Below are 23,772 nucleotides of genomic sequence, written 5' to 3'. Positions count from 1 at the left end.
TAACTTAACAAATCACTTCATGTGAGTGTCCACTAATAATCTTGTTTTATTCAAAGAAATTTGTCACTATATCTTTGCTAGAAATAGTAAGCCACTATTTGGGTATCTAAAGATGCCTTGGTTGTTTCATGGACAACTAAAAAAGCTTTAACTGATAGACGTTGTTCAGCAATCGACTGTTGGTTGATTCATTGATTAACAAGTTAAAAATATCGGCAATCTGTAATATTACCTATTTACATTAGTTGTTGGTTGTTTTAGTTACTTATCAAACATTAGCTAAATTTGATACAATACTATTTGATTAATTTTTTTTAAGAAAATTTTAATACTATTTGTTACCCATTAAGGGCATTAACTAATAAGGAATGTTAGCAACCTTATCATTTTCATTAGTTATAATTGGACAAACCATAAGGTCATATCACTCATACGAGTATGTGATTATCCACCAACTTACCACATAACATTGCTTTTAAAGCTCTAGTTTACATAGAATTAACAACCTCTATCTGGTCTCACTCAAACCCAAAGTAAAGAAACCACTCACCGAACCTAAATCATATCTGAACAATATGTATATAATTCTTCCCTATTTTGAATTAACATTAATTTTACATTATAGTTAATTTTTTGTTCCTAACACGGCCCGAAACCAAACTCGACATCCTAACCCGACACCCCTAAAATCCACACACACTAAAAAGGGGTCAATAAAGAGTTGGATCAAACCATACTAAAGGATAAAGCGAGGTTGATCAACACCCCAAAAGCAAAACACAAGGTAAGTAAATTCAAAAAGCCGCAAATCAATGATCATCTTCTCTATTCAATTCTCACCCATTAAATCCAAAATGGCCCCATTTCTCGAATTCCCATAAAATTTGGGACCCAGTTGCTGACGAGTTGGAAGACTCCTTTGCTGCGTTTCCATGGCCACTTTCCATGTCAATGTTCTCTGCATCTCATCATTCCACTTTCCCAAGTTTATCCTCCATTTTCTCTCTCCACTTTCAGTTGAATCTGCAGCAGAGAGAGAAAACTAAAACAAGAGAGAAAGAGAGAAATGCCCTGTTTTGCTAAATTATGGGGCGTTAATTTATCAATTTGCTTGCTATGGTTGCTTAGATCCTGCTATGGTGAAGACCCTTATGTGTTTTATGATTGGAGAGTTTCTTATGCTACTGCTTCTCCTCTTGGAACTAAACAGCAGGTTCTGGGTTTCTTTCTTTTTCCATTTTTTCTTGGTTAATGTTGTTGATTTTAAGTGCTTTTTTGCTTGATTTATCTTTCTGGGTTGCAAGTGTCGGTGGGTGTAGATAGGTTCAAAGTTCGATGATGTAGACGGGATTTGATCCTGCTTTTCGAGTAGAAACTATCCTTTAGACTTTACCAACTAAGCTAGCTGTATGTTTAGTTGTGGTAATTTGTTCATGGTTGGGTTGAAAAAGAGGGTGATTCTGTTTACTATAATTGCTAATTTGAAAATTGACAATTTGGGTTTGTTTTTAATCTTGAAATAGTTAAGTTGCCTTTTTTAGAATGAGGTCTCTTTGCTTGCTTTTTACTCTTGATTTCATGATGATAAGCTGCATTTCCTGTAAAAATCTGCTGAATAACTGTTGTGGTACCAAATTTTACTCGTAGTTTAAAGCAACTTTTGGAAACTTGAACAGTTGAACTAGGCAACCAGACAATTAGATTCTGCTTTAAGGCAGGACCTTGATGTTTGTGCAGTAATATTTCTACTTTTCTTAATTACTTGGAGATTGGGATTGTTGCTTATTATGGAGTAAAGAATTAAGATTGATGCCCAAATTAGACTAAATAATGTGAATATGTCATGTAATACCGTTTTACTTGTCCCTAGAGCATCGGATCTTTCCAGTGCAGAACAATAAGCATCTAGTCCTTATTGATGGAGAATGTACTGTGTGGCTAAAGTCCAAACACACGGCTTTCGGCTTTGGAAGGCGAAATGGTTTTGGAACAAAGAGAAACCCTAGGGTTGGAATTCAGCCACTAACTCACAATTGCTATGGACATTTTTTTTTTTTTGTCAATTAAGACTAGGTTTATCGTTCTGCCTTCCTAGTAAATTAGTTTTTAGTGGTGCATAGATCCATTTAATCGTACGACAACCCTGACTTCAGTTTATCTTAGAACATGGAAGCCAAAGTTTACAGTTTCTAAACATCCTGCTTCAGTAGAAGCTCCGTCCATCATCCAACTTCTATTGGGCATTTGACTATATGTTGTGGCACAATTTCTTTATGATTGTGAATTTTATGGTTTATTAAGAGCAACTTTGAATTCTGTGCTGCTGTGTTATTCTATGCTACAACTGATTTCGGGTTGTTCATTTCAATTGAATTTGAATTATCTGAAGTTGTAGTTGCGAATTCAACTTATTATACCTGATTAAAACTTCTCAACTTAGCCTACTAGAAATTATCTGATTTTTTTTGTTCTGAATTAACTTTAAAAATAATTTGAACAAAACACACCTTCAATATGGTACTAGTAACTAGTAAGAACAGTAACAAGTCGGGACCTTGTTTTGTGTCCATCACAAGGAGAGAAGCTCGATTGATACTCGTCTTGAATTAAATTCTCTTACTTTGTAGGTTGAGTTTATATTTTCTTTTAGGCCTTCTGCAGCCCTTCTATCTCCTTTCACATTGGCACTTCATAAGTAATTTATAACTATTAGATGAGATTCTAAACTTATGTACATTGAATCATCATCCAGGTTATTGCTGTCAATGGGCAATTCCCAGGACCAACTCTCAATGTTACGACTAATTGGAATGTCATCGTGAATGTTAGGAATGACCTTGATGAACCACTGCTTATAACTTGGTAAATTTCAATGATTCGAGTGATGATAAATTCGGCAATCTTGACAGTTGGCACTTGATATAAGATCTTTTAATATGCTTAGGCAAATGCAGGGCCGGTGTTCAGCAGAGAAAGAATTCTTGGCAGGATGGTGTCTCAGGGACAAATTGTGCTATCCCTGCTGGCTGGAACTGGACATATGATTTTCAAGTTAAAGATCAGATAGGGAGTTTCTTTTACTTCCCATCCCTTAACTTTCAGAGAGCTGCTGGTGGATACGGAGGAATAACAATAAACAACAGGAATATTATCCCAATACCTTTTGGGGCCCCTGATGGAGACATCACTTTTAATTAGTGATTGGTATATAAAGAGTCATAAGGTAATTGTGAACTGCTAGTAGCAGAAGCTAGTTATTTATCAAGTTTGGTGAATTTAAATATTTTCATTGGGATATCAGGAACTTCGGAAGAACCTTGAAGGACATGACCTTGGTGCTCCTGATGGTGTGCTTTTCAATTGATTTGGTCCTTTTCGCTAGGATACAAATCTTGTTCCTGAAGATATCAATTTTCTATCGGTATATGTTGATCCAGGTACAACTTTGCTATATAAATACTTACCTCCGTTTTTTTAGTTGACACGTATTCCTTTTTAGGAAGTTTATTTTTAGTTGACACGTTTCCTTTTTGGGTAAGTTTTATACCTTGCATTTACTAGTGTCCCCACTTGCTTTATCATTCTCTCTCACTCTCTCTTCTCTCCTTAATTTGTGTGCCTAAATTGAACGTGTCAACTAAATAGAAGCGGAGGAAGTATAAGTTTTTGTGGTAAACTGATGAATTCTTGAATCAAATCATTATCGATTCATTGGATAGGAAATCGCATGCCAACGTTTCAAGTTTCTGACCTGTATAGAGCTTCCTCATGAGAGATTACTTTCTTTGAGAAAATGCCCTGCTTCATTTTTTTTTTATTGAAACAGGAAAGACTTATCGTCTTAGAGTGTCAAATGTCGGTATCTCTACCAGCTTAAATTTCAGAATCCAGAATCACAATCTAATTCTTGTTGAGACTGAAGGGTCATACACAGTTCAGCAGAAATATACAGATTTGGATATTCATGTTGGCCAGTCTTACTCATTCTTAGTCACCATGGATCAAGATGCGACAAGCGATTACTACATTGTTGCCAGTCCTCGGTTTGTGAACTCTTCTTCCGGGGGCAAAGCTGCTGGTGTTGCTCTCTTGCGCTACTCCAATTCTCAGGGACCCGTTTCAGGTCCTCTTCCAGATCTTCCAAATAATTTAGACCCATCTTACTCTATGACTCAAGCAAAATCCATAAGGTTGTTATAAAGTGCAATTCTGCTATCATTAGAATTTTTTATCTTAAAGTTGCTGATTCTGATTTTACGAAGTGTTGTTTGTGTGGACTTTACAAGGAGATGATATACCTTTAATAAATTTGTGATTTTTGATGAATTATTGGATAGAAGGTCTACTCAATGGTTTGATGTCAACTTTGCATAGTTAACATTATAAATTTGAGCTCATTATTAATTCTGTGGTTTCCTTGTTAGTTAGATTATTCCATCTACTGTTTAGCTGAATGAATTTTCAATGTTCTTTGAATGGCAGGTGGAATCTGACTGCAAGTGCTGCCCGTCCAAATCCTCAGGGATCTTTCAGATATGGCCAAATTACTGTCACAGATGTTTATGTTCTTGTTAGCAAACCTGCAGAGCTAATTAATGGGAAGTGGCATGCAACTCTTAATGGGTTATCCTACTTTACGCCTTCAACTCCTTTAAAGCTTGCACATCTATATAATGTACCAGGAGTGTACAAGCTTGATTTCCCAAGCAAACCAATGAACAGACCTTCAAGGCTTGACACTTCATTAATAAATGCAACTTACAGAGGCTTCGTGGAGATTATATTTCAAAATAGTGGTACAACTGTTCAGACTTATCATTTAGATGGATATGCCTTCTTTGTTGTTGGGTAAGCTCAGAGCGCTAGATGTAGATATTTTTTTTACTCTGTACCCTTTGGAAGTTAAAGACGCAGCTTATGAAGTTCTCATTTGATTTGTTAGCATGGATTATGGGACGTGGACAGAGAATAGCAGGTCCATCTACAACAAAGATGATGCAGTGGCTCGTTGCACTACTCAGGTACTCATTCTATTTGGGTTGTTAGCATGGATTATGGGACTGGTATGCTCTTGAACCTGGATCGTGCTACTCTACTTTCACTTGCTAAATAAAAGTGGCTTGATTTGCTTTCATTATTCAACTACTAGGCTCAGTTTCCTGAGCTTCTTTGGGAACAGAATAGGTAATTGTGCTGGATAAATATTTTGTGTACCCGAGCACAAGTTGATGCCCCTTTTGATAGGTTAATTATCATTTCTTGATTAACTCCATTTAAACACATTTCTCTTGTTTTTCTAAACAATGATGATCAGTGATTTATACTAAAGTCTCTGAACTAGCTCATATTACTATGCTCATTCTTTTCTGTGAAAGTAAAATCGGCTTATTGTGTCAATAGGGCATGCTTAGTAAAATTAGTTATGGGCATTGTGTTCTTGGTTTCTCTTAGATCATCATGCTACTATGCAAGTGTGGAGCTATTCTCTTTGCTTGTTATTTGAAGAAGAAGAGTTTTGATGTGATGACTTTAAGCTCTTATCTTTGGTCATTTAGTTTGTGAGAAGGGTAATGATTCATGAGGTTGAGGCGAAGTCAACTAAATCAAATGTCTTGGTTCATTGGGTTGGTTGTTTAAAGGCTTAAGAATTAAGATGTTGCAATTCTAGTGATTGTGTCTTTGTTAGGATGCTTCAGAGCTATTAAATAAAAGTACTTATTTCAAAATTATTTCTAAGATTCACAATTATGTGTTAGTGCAAGTCATTACAATTTGAACAAACTAATAGCCAAAGGAAAGTTATTGTGGAGTATTTTTTGGACATTTCATCACTAGACAATGCTGCCAGCAACTATAGCAGTAATTTCAAAATTATACTTCATGCAGTATAAGCTACTACAAGTTTCATATCTTGTTCCTTGACTTATATCCCACATTCAGGTCTACCCCGGAGCATGGACTGCCATCATGGTTTCACTTGACAACTCCGGCATTTGGAATCTTCGTGCTGAGAAATTGAACTCCTGGTATTTGGGACAGGAGGTTTATCTGAATGTTGTAAATTCTGAAAAGGACAGTTCAGAGGTTCCTTTGCCAGATAACACAATATATTGTGGCTTATTATCATCCTTACAGAGGTAAGACGTTATAAATAAACTCTCCCCCTTTCTCTTTTTTTCTCATTGGCTAAGTTCTTTCAAGTGTGAACTCCATTTAGAATGTTCTCTGAAGCAGACTACAGTGATTATAATTGATCTCCTAAATGATGGTTTAGTAATTTTTTTTTTTCTTACCACTTACTACAAAACTGCAGGGATCAATCTCATAGGATAGACTTTTCGCACATGCAGAAACTTGTATGTGTAAGCAGTACAACGCTGGTTGCTTTAGTTATTACACTTTTATGCTTCTTATTCTGATAGCATGATTTTAGAAGATGATTAACATTTCACTATTAAACGAAGACGTGCGCCAAAGGTGCCTTCTCCGAGCCCAAGTCAAGATGTTGATAGGAGTCACATTGTTCTCATTATTCTTTACATTAGCTCATTTTTGGAGGAAATGTTATTCTTGTATGAACGGTTACCATTTTTGCCTTTCCACCGACATTTCTAACTAACTAGTTGTGTGATAGATTTAAGTATATGGATAAATACATAAATCTGAAACGCAACAGATCTTCAGCTTCTCTTAAACTACAGTCTTAATTTTGTAAATGGCAAGCCTGCTTCAACCTGGTATAGCAACTTATCAGGGCATGCATATATGATCATTCATTTATGGCAGATAAGTAGATAATGATTGTGCATTATTAGCACTTAACTATGGTTGTTTGAGTAATATTGTATGAAGTATGTTCAGCAAAGCCAATACCCCATTATAAAAAAAACATTGATAAGTGTATATTAGTCTACTACTATTACCAGCCCAAGAAGAGGGCCAGAGGGGTGATTGGCTTTTGGGGAGGTTGAAGATGAGAAATTTTAAACCTGTCCAAGAAATTTGGTTAAAATAATTCAATATAATGATAAAGTTGTTTGAAATTTGTTTCCCAAAGCTGTGAACATTAATATTTGGGATTAATTTTCGAAAGGTACTCATTTCGTTTCGCATTGTTCTCACTTAGAATCACTTCGTGAAATTGTGAGGCAGAATTGGTTAAAGTGGAAAGAACAATATAAATGGAAGGACTGAAGGAGTAGTAATGAAGATTCCCTTTTCGCTACCAAGAGGGACTCTAAAATCACTACTCGTATTACTAAATGAAGATCCCCTTTTCGCTACCAAGAGGGACTCTAAAATCACTACTTGTATTACTAAATGAAGATCCCCTTTTCGCTATTTTAGAGGGACTCTAAAATCACTACTCGTATTACTAAATGAAGATCCCCTTTTCGCTACCATGAGGGACTCTAAAATCACTACTCGTATTACTAAATGAAGATCCCCTTTTCGCTACCATGAGGGACTCTAAAATCACTACTCGTATTACTAAATGAAGATCCCCTTTTCGCTACCAAGAGGGACTCTAAAATCACTACTCGTATTACTAAATGAAGATCCCCTTTTCGCTACCATGAGGGACTCTAAAATCACTACTCGTATTACTAAATGAAGATCCCCTTTTCGCTACCAAGAGGGACTCTAAAATCACTACTCGTATTACTAAATGAAGATCCCCTTTTCGCTACCAAGAGGGACTCTAAAATCACTACTCGTATTACTTAATGAAGATCCCCTTTTCGCTACCATGAGGGACTTTAAAATCACTACTCGTATTACTAAATGAAGATCCCCTTTTCGCTACCAAGAGGGACTCTAAAATCACTACTCGTATTACTAAATGAAGATCCCCTTTTCGCTACCAAGAGGGACTCTAAAATCACTACTCGTATTACTAAATGAAGATCCCCTTTTCGCTACCAAGAGGGACTCTAAAATCACTACTCGTATTACTAAATGAAGATCCCCTTTTCGCTACCAAGAGGGACTCTAAAATCACTACTCGTATTACTAAATGAAGATCCCCTTTTCGCTACCATGAGGGACTCTAAAATCACTACTCGTATTACTAAATGAAGATCCCCTTTTCGCTACCAAGAGGGACTCTAAAATCACTACTCGTATTACTAAATGAAGATCCCCTTTTCGCTACCATGAGGGACTCTAAAATCACTACTCGTATTATTATTACTAGGGGCTTGGGGGATATTGGTTGAAGAAGGATTGGGTAGAAATAGAATGCATTTGTTTGGAGCCTTAGAGGTGCTTCTTCATTGGATATAGTGATGGAACTCGGAGTAAAATGTGATCTTTGTTTTTCTATTATAAAGCAAAGTCTTTAATACTTTCGAGTATAATATACTCCCTCCGTTTCTTATTTCTTGCAACAAAGGGGAAGAGTACGGTTCCCAAGTCAAAAGTTTTTAGGCATAATTATTAAAAAGCAAGGGCATGTAAATGATGTAATTAAGGAGAGAGGGTGAATAATTAATTAAACAACCAAAAAGTCCAGCACCACCACCGATGAATGCGCACGCCACGCACAACCACCGCCGAACAGCTACCACGCAAAACCACCCAACAAAACCACTCGAAACCACCCAGAACCACCCCGAAACCACTTCTACCCTAAACCGCCCAACGAAACCACTTCTACCCTAAACCACCCAGATCTAGAACCCACGCCACCACCAAAACCCCTCCTCCACCCCTGCGAAACCTCCGACACTACTAGATCTAGACCCACCGACACCACCAACACCACCAAAACACCAGATCAAGACCCACAAAACCACCAAACCCACCCAGACCCACGCCACCAAACCCACCAAAACCCCTCCTCCACCCCTGCGAAATTAAAAACCACCAAAACCACGGAAACCACAAAAACTCACCGACAACCACCAGAATCACCCACGACACCACTAAAATCACCGACGACCCACTAAACTCACCAACAACCAGATCTGAAACCCACTAAAAGGGTGGTTTGGAATTTGATTATGAGAGATGAAGGAGGAGAGAGAAAAATAATGGGTCTGATTATTTGGGTGGGATTCATAGATAATTAATTTAGATTAGGGTAATAATGGGTTGTAATTATGTGTAGTATTGTGTGTTAAAAAATTTTAAATAAGGATATATTGGTTATTTTGACAGAAAAAAGTTTTCAAATAAGGGAAAAAAAAAAGCTTGTTGCAAGTAATGTGAAGTAACAAAAAATAGCAAATGTTACAAGAAATAAGAAACGGAAGAAGTACAATTAAATTAAACATGATCATTCTCACAAGAAAAGGGCATTTGGTCTAGTGGTATGATTCTCGCTTAGGGTGCGAGAGGTCCCGAGTTCAATTCTCGGAATGCCCCTATTTGTTTTTTTTTAGTTTTGTTTGGTCATATACAAGTATATTTAATTAATTTGTTGACAGTAGCACACGTGAGCTGGGCATTTGGTCTAGTGGTATGATTCTCGCTTTGGGTGCGAGAGGTCCCGAGTTCGATTCTCGGAATGCCCCTTTATTACTTCATCTTTTTTTAAATTTTATGAATTTGAAATTTCTTCATCCTTTGAATTCCTTTTGGTTTATTATTAGTAATTAGTAAATATCGCAAACCGGTGAAATCACAAGGGTTACAACAATGATTGATCCTAGAGAAAAATTTCAAAATTTACTGGTATTGGGTGTGTAGTTTGCGATTCTGCTACGACGATGATTCAGATTCATCAGGAAAGATCTATCTGTCTTGGACAATCAGCAGCTTGTATGAATTGAAGAATTTTAGAGCTTGAGGTAATCAATTGCTATAAAGACAATTGAGCAAACCTGCTACTTAGGAAAATTTCTTCATGGTGCATATTACTTTTAAGTTTTAATTGAATGTGCACAAGTATAGAGCACATGATGTGAATATATATTGTTGTACAGTTGTACTCCATTCCTGCAAGTTTTACCTTCTTTATTCCAATGTCAACAGATAAAAGGGCTCATAGAGATGGAGTTATTCATGAAGCTATAAAGAAGAGAAATAGGAACCTCCAATACGAGGGAAGGATAGTTAAGAATGTAGCAGATGTAATGATAGGGGGAGCTACAAGTTAAAGGCTACATTGCTGGATCGTCTGATCTATCATGGTTACATATCTGGTACTCCATGTTTGTTCAAGGGTAGTAGAGATGCAACAGTCATAACTACAAGACAGATTGTAGCTAAATCTTGGTTTCTTTCATGCAAAGACTAAAAAGTTAACACTTAAGCATCTATTTTCAGGAATAGCCGAATAGGTGGAACACTTTGATCCTAATAGCATAATTAAAGCACATCACCAAATATCATCAGTGAAAACGTGTACCAAATTGATATTTTACCCTGCTCTAAGCTGTTATAATAGCTATATAAGATTCTAGATCCCTACCAAAGAATATCTTAATTCACAGCCTCACAGGGGGGGGGCAATATCTGCTGGACCATGGCCGGTAGAACATTGGATAGCCCTTGAGAACCATGGACGGCAGAACTCTATTGTACAACAGATTGGGCATAGCCCCTACCCTCAACGTTCATGATAATTTTCAGAGGACCACATCTTAGAGGCTCATGGATTACTGGATTTGAACATCTGCATTTTCCAATTCTTGTTGTAGTAGCTCACCTTCAAGATCCAGTGATTGGATATTCATATCCTGTTACGCCAGATCGCAGAAAAATAGTTAAGTATTAAGATCAATCAAAGTGATGGTTGAAGACAAACATAAATGTCACTCTTCTTACTCTACTAAGAATTCTGGATCATATAATTCGAAAACACTCCTATGAACAAACAATTTAAGTTGAGAAAAAAAAAATTAGGAAAAAAAAAAAAAACCCACCACCACCAGTTTTTATTTGCCTCTGGCTTCCCTCCTCTCTACCCACCCCTTCCCCCTCCTTTTCACTCTCTCAGTAAACACACAAACTATAGCAAGATTGACGTAACAGTCAGGATGTCAATCATTAAGCATTGTTTCAAAACTTTCTACTTTTCACACACAAAACAAGCTTCATTTTCCTCATCCTCAGAACAAAATTTATCGCGCTGGGTGCTTGTGGATCAGAAATTCCTCAAGACAGCCAACTATAACAAGCTAATCTGTATTAAGTGGTGGGATCTCCATTCCGGTTTTCATTCCGTCTTAAGCATGATATGTAAGTCTTAAGGAAAGTTTAAGCAAATTTAGTTAGTCTTGAGATATATTAGCTAATTTATCATGCTTTTATGTCAAAAAGAGAGATTCTTTTACAAATGTTTAACCAGGCTACATGGGGAAGCAGGGAACCGTAAAGTATTCTCCAAGTCCTCGCCTGATAAAGATTGAAGCTCTGGAGTCGATGTCAGCCCTAAAGGAACTCATTCAACCAGAAGGAAGTTTGCTTGACAATAGAGATCTGAAGAAGAAGCTCCCATCATGCATCATGCAATACTTTTACTCTTGCTCCTCACCCCATAATTAATGGTCGCAGTTGAAAATTAAACCTAGCACCCTTCCCAAAATCAATATGGAAAGCAATAACATACTAGCAACCACACTATTGTACAGAATACTTTTGTGGCAATACAGATACTGTTGTATAAAATAATTTTGTTCTGTATTGACAGTACCACCTTCACCACTGTCATTCAGGTGATTATGTTGCAATTGTAGTTTCACACTCAAACATATAACCAAGTTCTATAGATATATCTCCCTCATAATCTTCACCTTCTATGCTTCCCAGCAAACTCTTTGACCTGAACCTACTCAAACATCTCCCTTAATCATTCCAAAACTCAGGATGTAATAATTTATGCCTATTTGCAGGTTCTATTCATTTCAAGCACCTAGGTTGTCAATATTGCACCTAATTGATCTCTATGTACGCCTAGGCGGATTAAGAACCTAGGTTGTCAATATTATACCTAATGGACAAACACATATGGCACATCGATTAATAAGGTAGTTACTAGTTTTCTACAGCAAAGAATACATATCATAAAAGAATAAACTTAAATTCCCATGACGTTAACTGGTACCTGTTGCTGTATATGTTGTGGCTGCTGATCTTGAGATACTGCATAGGCCTGAGTTTGTATTTGTGGCTGGGACATTCTGTAATAGGGTTCCTTCAGTTCCATCTTTCCAGAAGACGTCTGAAGGATTCCTCCTTGCTCAGCGCCAACACCCCACATTTTAGCTGCATGGGAGAACAGCTCATCAACATAGTTAAACACAAAAATAAAACATAGCTGGAATGAGGGAACAAAGCTCAACCTGACAAAGTAAGATATACGGTATAACTTTGATTATTGTGAGCAACCATGTGAAGACGGCCAGTAATTTCTTGTCCAGCCATGACATAAATAGGTTGTGCAAGCACACAGCGTAACTGGTACCAGTGAGTAGTTGGTGAACCTGGTGCAGTGGTGAGCCACCTCTGGACCGTACTGCACAAAGGAAATTTGAGTAATCAGCATCCACTATAGGTCAAACCACATGGCATGCCTATGAAGTCTCAAGAGAATGGCTCCAAAATCAGTCAGCTACCTTCCATCAAACAAAACATCAAACCAACAAGCTAAACCATGAACCCTTGTGCCCACTGCAGCAGTGAATTTTAATGGAATGTCAATTTCATATAGCTGTTCCTCCTGCAAAATGGTAAATGATGCTCGAACAGTCATTAACAAGATATGAGAAGCCATTCAAGCCAAAGCTACTTGCAACTTCAAAAATCAATAAGAAGACGAGAGAAAATTTAAAGATTAAGATTTTTTCTAGTGGCTACTCATTGAACCAAATTTTGGACTCATCTGACCAAACATTAGTTCACACAATGTTCTCTAACATGGAGGTTACATTACAATCCCTATTAATATACAAAGTGAACAAATCATCAAAGGGCAAATTTTGTACATGGGTTCACATAAGACAAGCATCTCACAGGAAGAAAGCCACACCAAATCACTTTAAATCTCCCCTATTTTATACATAGGCTCATAAGACAAGCATCATTTCCTGCAGCTGTAGTTTAACTTCCCAAAGGTCTACACATTCTCGGACAGTAAACTCCAAATAATCTGGAGTTCTATCTGCAATTGCTTAATCAACAGACAATTCATAATGGCTTACATCATCACCATCATCATCCTCCCGGCCTCCTCTGACAATGAGTTATACTCCACTTTGTACTAGTATTTTTAAATTGTGTTCCAAGAATCCTAAATCATAACAAAGCGGGACATTCCGCAAATTGTTACCTCATGCCAAAAGGCAACAAGCCAATATAACATCTGGAATATGACATTTCCATATACCATAACAGAAAGCCGCTATTGCAGCCACATTAAAAATTTAGACATTGCATGTACAAGTAACAGCTAAAAAACATCGAGTTATATCATGCCTACAGATTAATGTATTTTTATTACATCTTAGAGAGCAAAATGAATCATACAAAATCAAAAATATGAGGAGTTGATGGGCCATGAGCCCATGACCCTTCTCTAGGGGGACAAAGTCACAAATACTTGCTGTGAAACCACTTCATTCTCCTGTTCTAAGACCTTGCACAATCCTGGTCCACTTTCTTTGAGATCATCCACAAAGAAAGGGGAGAAAGTGATATTCTTGCTTAAAACTTCTAAGCACGATTTCTTACATACTAAGATATCTGTTCAACCAACAAGCAGAAACTTGTGTGAGATACCCTCAATCCTCAAGTCTGCCTCCACCTACTCATTTAACCTTTCATGCCAAAAAATTTTATTAAAGAAACTCAACCACTCTCTATCATAAATGTAAGGAAACAAACAAGAAATTCCATTCCAATCAAGGGTATGTTTCCGCAAATTAAAGTTAATATATAATACCAGTTCCCCAAGAGTACAAATAATAAAGACAAGGAAAGTCAACATAAGAAAAACACTCTCCCAAATAAATTTCCCTTTATTCACATTATGTATTGGAGAAGGGAATATAAAAATATATAATCAATGTCATATGAACAATTGGAGAAGGAATATTCCTTATCAAAAAGCTTATCATGTGGATTTTATGACAATCACCAAAAGAGAACTTTTGTTACATAATGTCACAAAATCTAAAACATCATTAATCTCCACAAAGGTTTAAGGTTATAAATTGAGTTTATATGGTACATTACTCTCCAGCATAGAAAAAGAGTAAAATTATTGAAGCCCGTTAAGGAAAATGCCTAATTCTGTAAATGGAATACAAATAAAATAAAATAAGTGACAAGAGGGAAAGTATCCAAATAAAGCATCACCTTAATAGTCGAGAAATCTATCACATGGTGTGTAGCTGGTGCGACAAGTAACCTTGGGTCAAAAGCATCAACCACAGGCTGCAAAAAAATAAACATAGAAATAGAGAAGGTCAAAATATAATCAGCAATCCACTATTGCAAGAGCATATCCATCAACATTTGTCGAAAGAATCCAATGAAGCAAGCAGATAGCACAAGTGACATAAAGATTTATGAAAACCATGCAGCGCTTTATTATGAAACTAAAGTTGATCAATAAATTAATAAGTTTTATAATTTACCTATTATAATTAAACTAACAATTTATACAAAAGAAAACCTAATTCAAAAGATTAAAATTAAAGTAGCTGGATTTATTTTAATAGATCATATATCTACAATAAATAATATCCTAGAGGAAATTCGAAAAATCATCTTTGTCAGCCCCAAGTATTTATATGACATTCGAAATAAAGCAAAAGCCCCCAGGTAAGACTGATGTTCTGACATATTGTTCAACCACAAGTATCAGAGAGAAAGAGAGAGAGAGAGATCTTAGTACTATAACTCAGCAAAACATAGAGACTAAGGTCCTATGGTGTCCATTACATTATGAATAAGCTCCTCCGTACTATATTATAGCAACAGCAAAGTAGCTTTGGAGGTTTGAACTTTGAAGATGAGGCAGCACCAATGAAGAACATCCTTATGATAATAAAAAGGTTGTCAGAGAACTTGGTTCCATACTTCCATTACTTCATGTGCATCAATTTAGGGTCGAGAGTGGATGAAGGGTATGGTTTTGGCATTGTTTACAAGTTTCAAGTTTCTTAACAAATACCTGTGGTCAAAAAGTGTCCGAGATTCAAGTTTCCTCAGCTGAGCCTGTTCTCTTTGAGAAGCACCTATTTTCTCAACTAGGGGGCAAAGCTTTAAGCTCACTACAATTTTACACAATAGCCAAAAAAATCCCATAGATTTACATAAACCTCCAAGTCCTCCCACCAAAATGAGAAATTAAAGATGGATATGCAGTGATGGTGGGAATTTAGAAATGCACACAAACACACATTATGTACAAAAGACATTTGCAAATTCTACTGTTGACCAATTATTTTCTAGCTGTTCGGTGGAGATTCATTTTCAGAATTGTGAGCCAAAGTCAACATATTTACATATATGATATACCTATGATAAATTACCTGTGAAAAGTAACCCTGGAATGCCGATCCATACAAGGCGGTCAAATCCACCCCAAAATAATTTTGCTGCTGCCAGAAGAGTGCCTGAAAAAAGCAGTAAAAAATCAAAATCAAGCTCACGCATACATAATAAGACGCAAGAAATCAGACATGGACATGAACCACATGCAGTGTCAACAAGGAAGAAAAAAAAACAAAGGTAGAAAATCAGATTGTTCTCCCACCATTGTGGCCTTTAAGTGCATGTGGGATTGTAGATATATAAACGTTTGACCTTCAACAGAAAACCAATTCATGAATGGGAGAATTTAATTTGTAAACATGAAGGACTACTTAAAGCACAAACAAATTTCTACAGGGTGCAGACACGTGTCTTGTTCAACTCAGAGGATAGGCAAATAGGGGGGATGAAGATGCCCAGTATAGAAATCAGCTATACTCATACAGCATCTAGAATTGATTGGATAAGAAGAAATATAAATATATGAAAGGCTGTCAGGAAAGTAAAATTCAGAAAGGAAAGCTTGAATTAGACTATTAAAAGTAGGGACATAATTCACTCCTAAGAATTGAATCATAGTACAGGTACAAATTAACTCCTAAGAATACAACCGAGTATTAAATCCACTTCTAAGTGAATTATTTTAACAATTTTATAACCAATCCAAAGCTCCTTCTTTATCCTAATAAACATATTGCAATTCTCTAATAAGTATTGACTAAAATAGCTTAAAGATCTACATATCAGGCAAACTCACCACATAAAACTTTATTGTAAGTATACCTTGTTAGCAATTTCAACAAACAGATATTCATCGCTGAATGGTGCCATATGTATTCTACATGAAGGAAATTGATCGTATTAGAAAAAATAATTAGAGATGCAAAAAAAAAAAAACTCAATAACAGAATAATGAAGATGAAGCTAAATGACAATTGCTGTCACAATTAAGAAATAACCAGATGGGCTATAAACTGGTCAGCCTATCAATGCACGAGTCTGACTTTTCTTTCTTCACAGCAAAATACTCCCACAGTCCAATTTTTTGTACATAGATTTAAGAGGTTCATAGAGATGGGGCAGTGTTGATTACAAATTAATATAAAAGAAAGCAGTGGATATTGTTGAAGTATTATGTATTTAGGTGAGAGTATATATATATACATTTAGTGGACCTAACTAAACAGAGAAATGGGAAATATTAAGGTAGGCAGGGCATACAAAATTTAAATTGATGACCAGAAAGTAACAATTTGAGATTTTCTTCATCAATGAAACTAACGATGTGAAATGGTAAACCAATCACATTACGCAGTCAAAGAGATCGCTCGAGGACCAGTTGCATGCATGTACAAAGATGTAAAAGAGGAAAGGGAGAGACCTTGCTCAACGTTCCCAGAGCCATGTATGGTCAATAGCTTAGTTTGGAAGATTTGATTTCAATTCTCAACAACGACACTCGCAAATTGGTCATAATCTATATTGTAAGCAAAATTTTCCTTCTTCAGAAATTAATTAGTCCTAGAAGCAGTTAAAGTTCTCCAACTATTTTTATGGATTTGGTGGACCTACAAAGCGAGGAATTGAATTGTCACTTGGACAAAAGAATCACAGTTGGGTAGGAGTCAAATATCCAAGTGTCAGAACATTCAGATATATTTAACACCAGAATTATGAACACATGCAAAGATGCAACATGGTTTTAGATTTCGAAAGATTTGTGTATTTTTAAGTAAAAAAAATTACCTCATTATCCCCAATTATATCCCCTTTACTTAGTTTGACCTAAAATGCCTCATTTAAATTGGTCCACAACTCTACACAAAAATTGCCTCAAATCTGACCCAAATTTGATAACCAAAAACCATCATGTCCATCAATAACACATCAATAAAGCAACAGAAATTTCAAGCATGGAATAAAAGGTGATAACCAAGGACTTACCTTCCTACTCCAGGAAACATTTTTCCATTAGGTATAAGAAACCGATCTCTTGCAATAACATAAGATTCCAGCATCCGTTCATTAACTAATAACGTGCCTATATTGTAGAAAAGGCAATCATATCAATGACTGCGCTGGAATAAAAATTTAAGCACAAGCAAATAAGAAAATAGATTGAATAGTACATACAATACTGCACACACAGATTACAGACAATGAGTTACCCAACAACCATGCAGTACAAATTCCAGTATCAAAACTTCTATAGTGAGGAAGGTTAAGAAAATGCTAGTTAACACGATCGGGAATACATTTTTCATAAAGGGCTCTAAGAAAAGAAAAAACATTTCAATCCATTAGTTGCATATTCCTGAAAGGGATAAATCTACGGGGGTGGAAAGATAAACATACACAAGGAAAGAAAACAGAGCACAGACAAGAGATGCCAACCTTCAATAGCTTAGACTTTAAAACAATACAAGAGATATGCCTAGGGTATCTGGAAATCTGCCAAATGGATCCTAGACTCCTTGAACTACACAGTTTATTATCAAAGACGATAAATTACCCATCGGCTCAGAAATCAATATATCTGCTTTCTCAGGCAGCTCCACTTCTTCAACTTTGCCTTTAATGACCTGCACAAATAAACATTGTTAGTTAGTAGGGCATAATTTCACATTAAAGGGGAAATCACATATATTTGAAAACAAAGGCCCAAAATAGTCACCGTTATTCGATCAGCTAATAGGGGGTTGCCTGCAACAAGTTTACGTGCATAATCTGCCATTTCAGAAGCTTCTACAGCATAAACATGCTTTGCACCAGCCTGGGTCCAATATGATGAGGGAGTCGAACATTTATTACATTAGTATCATTCCAAGGACATATCCATACAACTCCAATTTGTATATAATATGCATCCCAGACTGAAATTGAAATATAAATCAGAACATAGATTCACCTGAGCAGCAAATAATGACAAAATACCACTGCCGGCACCAACATCAACCACCACCTTACCACAAAAATCCACACGGTTTTCCATGACAGCAGCATAGTAGGTCCCTACAGGACAGGAAAAATATAGCTGTCAGTTGAGCACTCAGTCTAACCACATCGATTTATTAATTTGTCTTATAAGATTATGGACAGAAAAGTATCCACCTTATTAAATGAGAGCTACAGTCACCTATACCATCTCATGAAAGATTTCAGATATTATTTATAAAAAAATCAAATGATCCACATTGAAGCAATGTAAAGCAACCAGAACATAGCAACATAACCTGTTCTCACATAGTCCTGCATCATATTTTGCTGATGTAATAGTTGTCCATAATAATGAAAATACATTTTAGCAGAAGATGGCTCTGTCTTGGAATCAAATTTGCTCCTACAAGCTGAAACTGCTCCATTTGATAATTGTGATTCTGAAAAGAGAGGAAAGTAGTCAGATTCTGAAAAAAAAAAAAAATGAGTGAAAGAATAAAAAGGAGAAGAATGTAAAGGATGGGTGCTCTCTTTCAGAAATGTGTTGTGGAAATGAAGACTAGAGTGGCCAAGTCAAGGCATCACATGGAGAAGCAAGTCAATCTGGACGATATACATCAGTTTGTCACGTCGAAGTTGTATTTGTACCTTTTATCACTCAAAACATTACAAAATTCAAGTCACTTTAATTTAATTAAGTTCATCATGTGATTATACACCAACAACTATTCTTATTCACAACACAATGCTTGGTCGAAAAGAGAATTTCTAGCCTAGATGATGGAAATGCTGAGAATCAAGTACAAGCTTTTATATACTCCCTGTGTTTCTGTATAATTTTCTCATTTGGAATCTTGCACAACCTCCGAGGCAATTATTTAACACACAAAATTTATATAATATAATATAATAATATTTTAAAATCATCAATTGACACAATTCAAACAAGATCTAACAAGACTATGTTTTGAAGCATATATTTATCCTTAAAGTATTAGATTCCATTTGCATGAATCTCTAAGGTTTCAGATAGGACAACCAAAAAGAAAACTGGAGGGGGGGGGGGGGCGCAAATGAGGGCCAATTGAATCAAGTAAGAAAGATCAAATGAGGGCCATTACAAGCAGGATTTATTTTCTTTCAACAGAGTTTATTAAGTTCAAACTAGTACCCCTTATCGCAAAAATAGTGCTAGATACAACCCGGCATATCGACAAGGTTTCAGATAGGACAACCAAAAAGAAAACCGGAGGGGGGAGGGGGGGCAAATGAGGGCCAATTGAGTCAAGTAAGAAAGATCAAATGAGGGCCATTACAAGTAGGATTTATTTTCTTTCAACAGAGTTTATTAAGTTCTAACTAGTACCCCTTATCGCAAAAATAGTGCTAGATACCACCCAGCATATCGACATATTCAAAACAATAAAACTATAAAGTGCAAGTTTTACCCTAGGTAAAATGAGATACGTTGTGCCCAACCATCAGTGCACAAGCAACATCATAGAAACTTTCAGGCTTTCAGCTTCTAGTGCCTAAATTAAAGTCATTAAGTATATCACACTCGAGAAATCAACCTCTGAGATTCAATGCCACATGTAATTATTTATCTTACTAGAAACACATTCTCAAGTTCCATACGGGAAAAGAGCATATCATGCCCAAAAGGTAGCTTTCGTTTACTGGGATGGAAGGGAAATGTACACTTGAAAAATAAAGATTAAAACTCTTTACTTAGCAGCCTATGTACTCCAAAGATATGCTTTGAGTTATGTGGAATTTTTTAGTTGACTACACAGTCTACTGTCTCATCAGGTTGTCTTCCAAAATTTATTTCATTAACAGTTCCAGAAAAATAAAATCATCTGTATGATAAGTAATCTAACCATGTATTGTTGAGCTAAATAGACTTCCATTCCTACAAGCACAATCTAAAGAGCTCACTCAATTCAAATAGAAAATTTAGCATAATTTTTCATCAATCTTTACGACCCACTTAATTTTTCAAGCAGAGACAGCTAAGGAATGAATAAAAACAAGAATGAGAAAGCTTCCAAGACCCACTTAATTTTTATTATGACTCCAAAGATATCTCAAAAGCTCACTCTCCAAATCTAATATTGTTTCCAAAACTCGAAAGGGCTATAATCCTTCTGGTAATCAACCAAGCATTTACTTACCAAAAATAGAATTCTTCCACAGTTTACAACCTCTTCACAAGAATTTATGTCAAGTACAATCACTTTTTTGTCCCATCCCAAATAAAACAAAGTTGCATGAGCACATGAGACTTGACTTTGCAAATTGAACTTCTACATCCCTTGTATTTCCATGGCAGCCCTTCATTTGTAATCAAAAGAGCCTTGATTTTGGGGTGAGACGGGGAGATATGCTTTTATAGAAAATACTGGAAAATTGATTGTTGGTGGGATTGGTGGGTAGTTTGAGGAGAATTTCCAGATGTAAGTTGACGATGTTAAGTTCAATGTCACATTCAAAACAGAAAAACTGAGCAATTACTTAGAATTTAATAAGTAATCCCTTGTTAATGTCACATTTGGCTATTATACAATAAAACAAGGTCGCCATTATACAATAAAACAAGGTACTTTGGCTGATCAAAACTTTTTCCCACCAAGTAAAATAAAAAAAGAGCCACCCCTTAAAATTTCCTAATTACCTTAAGTCCTTATGATCCTCCTCGTCCGGAAAGATGTTATCAAACTTTAAGACCATAACCGGTTGTGAAGAGGGTCAAAGAAACTCCTCAAGTAGTTGTGATTATCCTCATCAGAAAAGATCTTATCAAACATTAAGACCATTACCGGCTGTGAAGAGGGTCAAGATACTATTTATACAAGAAATCTTCAAAGTGTAAATGTTAAGTGCCCCCATAAAAACTTATGCTCTCAACGAACCTCAAACAATTACTCCGTAATGGAGAGGGAAAACATAATAAAGAGAAGACATCAGGCCATCCAACAACCAAGGAAGAAAATTACTTGATGAACGTAAAACCATCCAAAACATGGAAGAAGCAAAAGTTGAGCACAATTTGGTCACCAATGACGTAGAACCATCCTTTAAAGAGAATGGATGTAATTAATAAATTCTCCCTTCCCTTGTTGACCTCTACATGTTCAAGGATTGCTCGAACCAAAGTGAAAAAATACTCCCGTGGTAGAAATTCAGTCTAATCCCCTTCATTATTTTCTACTTTTCACTTGCACACTTCGCATTAAGAATGAGGTATTTATTAAAAGACAATTAATATAATTATGATAGCAAGATTAGTAAATGAGGAGATGCATAGTTGGGAAGCAAGTAGTTCTCAAGAAGGAAAATTATAGATTAATCCGATTCCTTTATATCTCTCCTATGGAATCATTTGAGAAAGGCATGCCACTTAAGTCTATAAAGAAGAGATACTCGCAATCTCTTTATTTGGATCCCGATATGGTATATCCAATATATCATAAATTTTCCACAACGGTATTACCTATCCGGCCATCCCATAACGGGAACAAGACAGCTTCAATGTAGCCTCATAAAAAATTATTAAAAAAGGAAGAAGAAAAATAAAAAGGCAAGAGGCTTGCAGCTTTGTACCAATCCACATCATCGGGAGGTAGTTCCTTCCTAGCAAGTCTAAGCTCTCTTATGTAAGGAAAACTTAGGTTTCATACTGTTAATTGCCTTCCTAAACACCAAAGCGGTCTTAAGCATCAAATAGGTGGAATTCTACCTAGCTTTAATATCTAATAAAGCAATACTTTTATTTATACTCACCCTTCAACAAGGAGCTTTGGAAGCATATAAGGATATTTCTTATACCTATCAGCGAGGCGTGACTTGACATTAGTTCCAAAGATCAAATTAATTTGCAAGATCCTTATTACTAGCAATCACATTAAAATGGACCCAAGCATTTCAAGTTTTTGTTCCTTTACCTTCTTCATTCACATCCTGTGGTTTTTTCCCCACTCGTTTCTTCGTAAGTTCTGCTGGAGTCTCCTTCGATATCTGCTCATCAGACTCCTCTTCAACGCTTTTACCAGTATTCACCTCCACCAAATCATTGTATTCACCGCTATTTTTCGCATACGCTGCCATTATCCTAGTTTTAAAAATAAATTAGAGTAAATCAATAGACAAAGCCAGAATAACACTAAATTCAAATTTAAGCTTGGGATTAAAAGAACACAATTAGGCTCAAAAAATCCAACACATTAGCAACCAAAATTGACTCGATAATCGATTTAGGCTCAAAAACTCACATAAAATGATTCTCACTTGAGAATATCAAAGTAAATTGCACAAAGCAAAATTCCAGCAAGAAAATAAGCTAATCATAATCTTTCATAACTTCAGTAATAATAAAGCAATAGTTCGATAATAAACCTTAGAAAAACCCTAAATTCACTATACTGAATTACTGACAGTCAAGTTAACGATAGTGTGAAACTAAAACCCTAGATTGTGAAACTGATATTCAATGAATGAAATAAAGAAGAAACATCATACCTCAGAAGCTGCTTCAATGGAGGACAGAAAACTCAGAAAGCCGGTTTAATGGAGAGCTCGGAGTACGCTTCAATGGAGAAGTGAGAAAGAGAGAGGTGCGGCGTAGAAATGGAAACTCCAAGGGGAAACTAAAAATAGAAACATACCCTGGGCCAAAAAAAATTAAAAAAATGTGAAAGAAAAAAATAAATAAATAAATAAAAAGAAAACATAGGAGCAAATGAACAATATTACGATTTACGAGTAACACACATCCGTTAGATCTAAGCACGGTTAGCGGTTAGAATTCATTCTCGTTCAAATTTTCTCACAACTTGAAAAAAAATTACACAAAAATTCAATTCACTTGATCTTCCCTATTAAAGATGACTTGCTATATTGGCACCTAGTCACCTATACAAATAGATAAGTTTACTTTTAAAACAATATATGCAATATTGGCTTTAACTGATTAAAAGTTGATTTGGGCAATAAAGATCCTCTCTAAATGGAAACTATTCATTTGGAAGTTGCTTAAAATGGGTTACTTCTGATGTAAATCTTTTCAAACGAGGTTTAGATATTTCTCTTACTTGTGGAGTTTTTGGAAAGGGGTACGAGGATACATAACATCTCTTTAGATTTTTTAAACTTGCAAGATATATTTGGAAGTGTGGAAGCCTTCTTATCCACTTAGAATTCAATTCCTTTACGCCTTTTACGGATTGGATCCTCTACTATACCCGGCTTTTTAAAAGCCAATACAGAGTAAGTAGTCAAAGATGTGCTTATTTCTTCTACACATTGTGGGACTATGATGATAGTGAATAATAAAAAATGAGTCAGTGA

General features: G+C 36.0%; 1 protein-coding gene, 2 non-coding genes and 1 pseudogene across 3 annotated transcripts; 3 read left to right on the top strand and 1 right to left on the bottom strand.

Annotated features, from left to right (window-relative positions):
• Positions 1-517: 517 nt before the first annotated feature.
• Positions 518-6,716, top strand: LOC110727552 (annotated as a pseudogene).
• Positions 6,717-9,297: 2,581 nt separating this feature from the next.
• Positions 9,298-9,369, top strand: TRNAP-AGG. The gene has a single exon. It is a non-coding gene; the product is annotated as a tRNA-Pro (tRNA).
• Positions 9,370-9,446: 77 nt separating this feature from the next.
• Positions 9,447-9,518, top strand: TRNAP-UGG. The gene has a single exon. It is a non-coding gene; the product is annotated as a tRNA-Pro (tRNA).
• Positions 9,519-10,208: 690 nt separating this feature from the next.
• On the bottom strand, positions 10,209-23,175 carry LOC110727551 (probable histone-arginine methyltransferase 1.3). The gene is made up of 14 exons (XM_021907118.1): positions 22,945-23,175; positions 22,371-22,537; positions 18,720-18,863; positions 18,395-18,498; positions 18,161-18,259; positions 17,999-18,068; positions 17,431-17,527; positions 16,270-16,324; positions 15,486-15,569; positions 14,305-14,382; positions 12,564-12,667; positions 12,291-12,463; positions 12,053-12,213; positions 10,209-10,685 (listed from the first exon to the last, which is right to left on the bottom strand). Exons 2-14 carry the CDS (start codon positions 22,531-22,533, stop codon positions 10,605-10,607), a joined length of 1,413 nt encoding a protein of 470 aa, XP_021762810.1. The 5' UTR covers positions 22,534-22,537; positions 22,945-23,175; the 3' UTR covers positions 10,209-10,604.
• Between the last annotated feature and the right edge of the window lie 597 nt (positions 23,176-23,772).

This window comes from Chenopodium quinoa, unplaced genomic scaffold, assembly GCF_001683475.1.
Source record: "Chenopodium quinoa cultivar QQ74 unplaced genomic scaffold, ASM168347v1, whole genome shotgun sequence".
Lineage (NCBI taxonomy): Eukaryota > Viridiplantae > Streptophyta > Magnoliopsida > Caryophyllales > Amaranthaceae > Chenopodium > Chenopodium quinoa.
Note: the sequence above shows the minus strand (reverse complement) of the source record. Positions and strands in the feature narration are given on the sequence as shown.

Coding starts and splice junctions, on each gene's coding strand:
- LOC110727551 (XM_021907118.1), bottom strand. CDS start 22,533: ATGGCAGCGTATGCGAAAAATAGCGGTGAATACAATGATTTGGTGGAG. Junction 18,260..18,394: donor TGTCATTATTTGCTGCTCAG/GTGAATCTATGT, acceptor TATTGGACCCAG/GCTGGTGCAAAGCATGTTTA. Junction 12,668..14,304: donor TAGATTTCTCGACTATTAAG/GTGATGCTTTAT, acceptor ACCATTTTGCAG/GAGGAACAGCTATATGAAAT.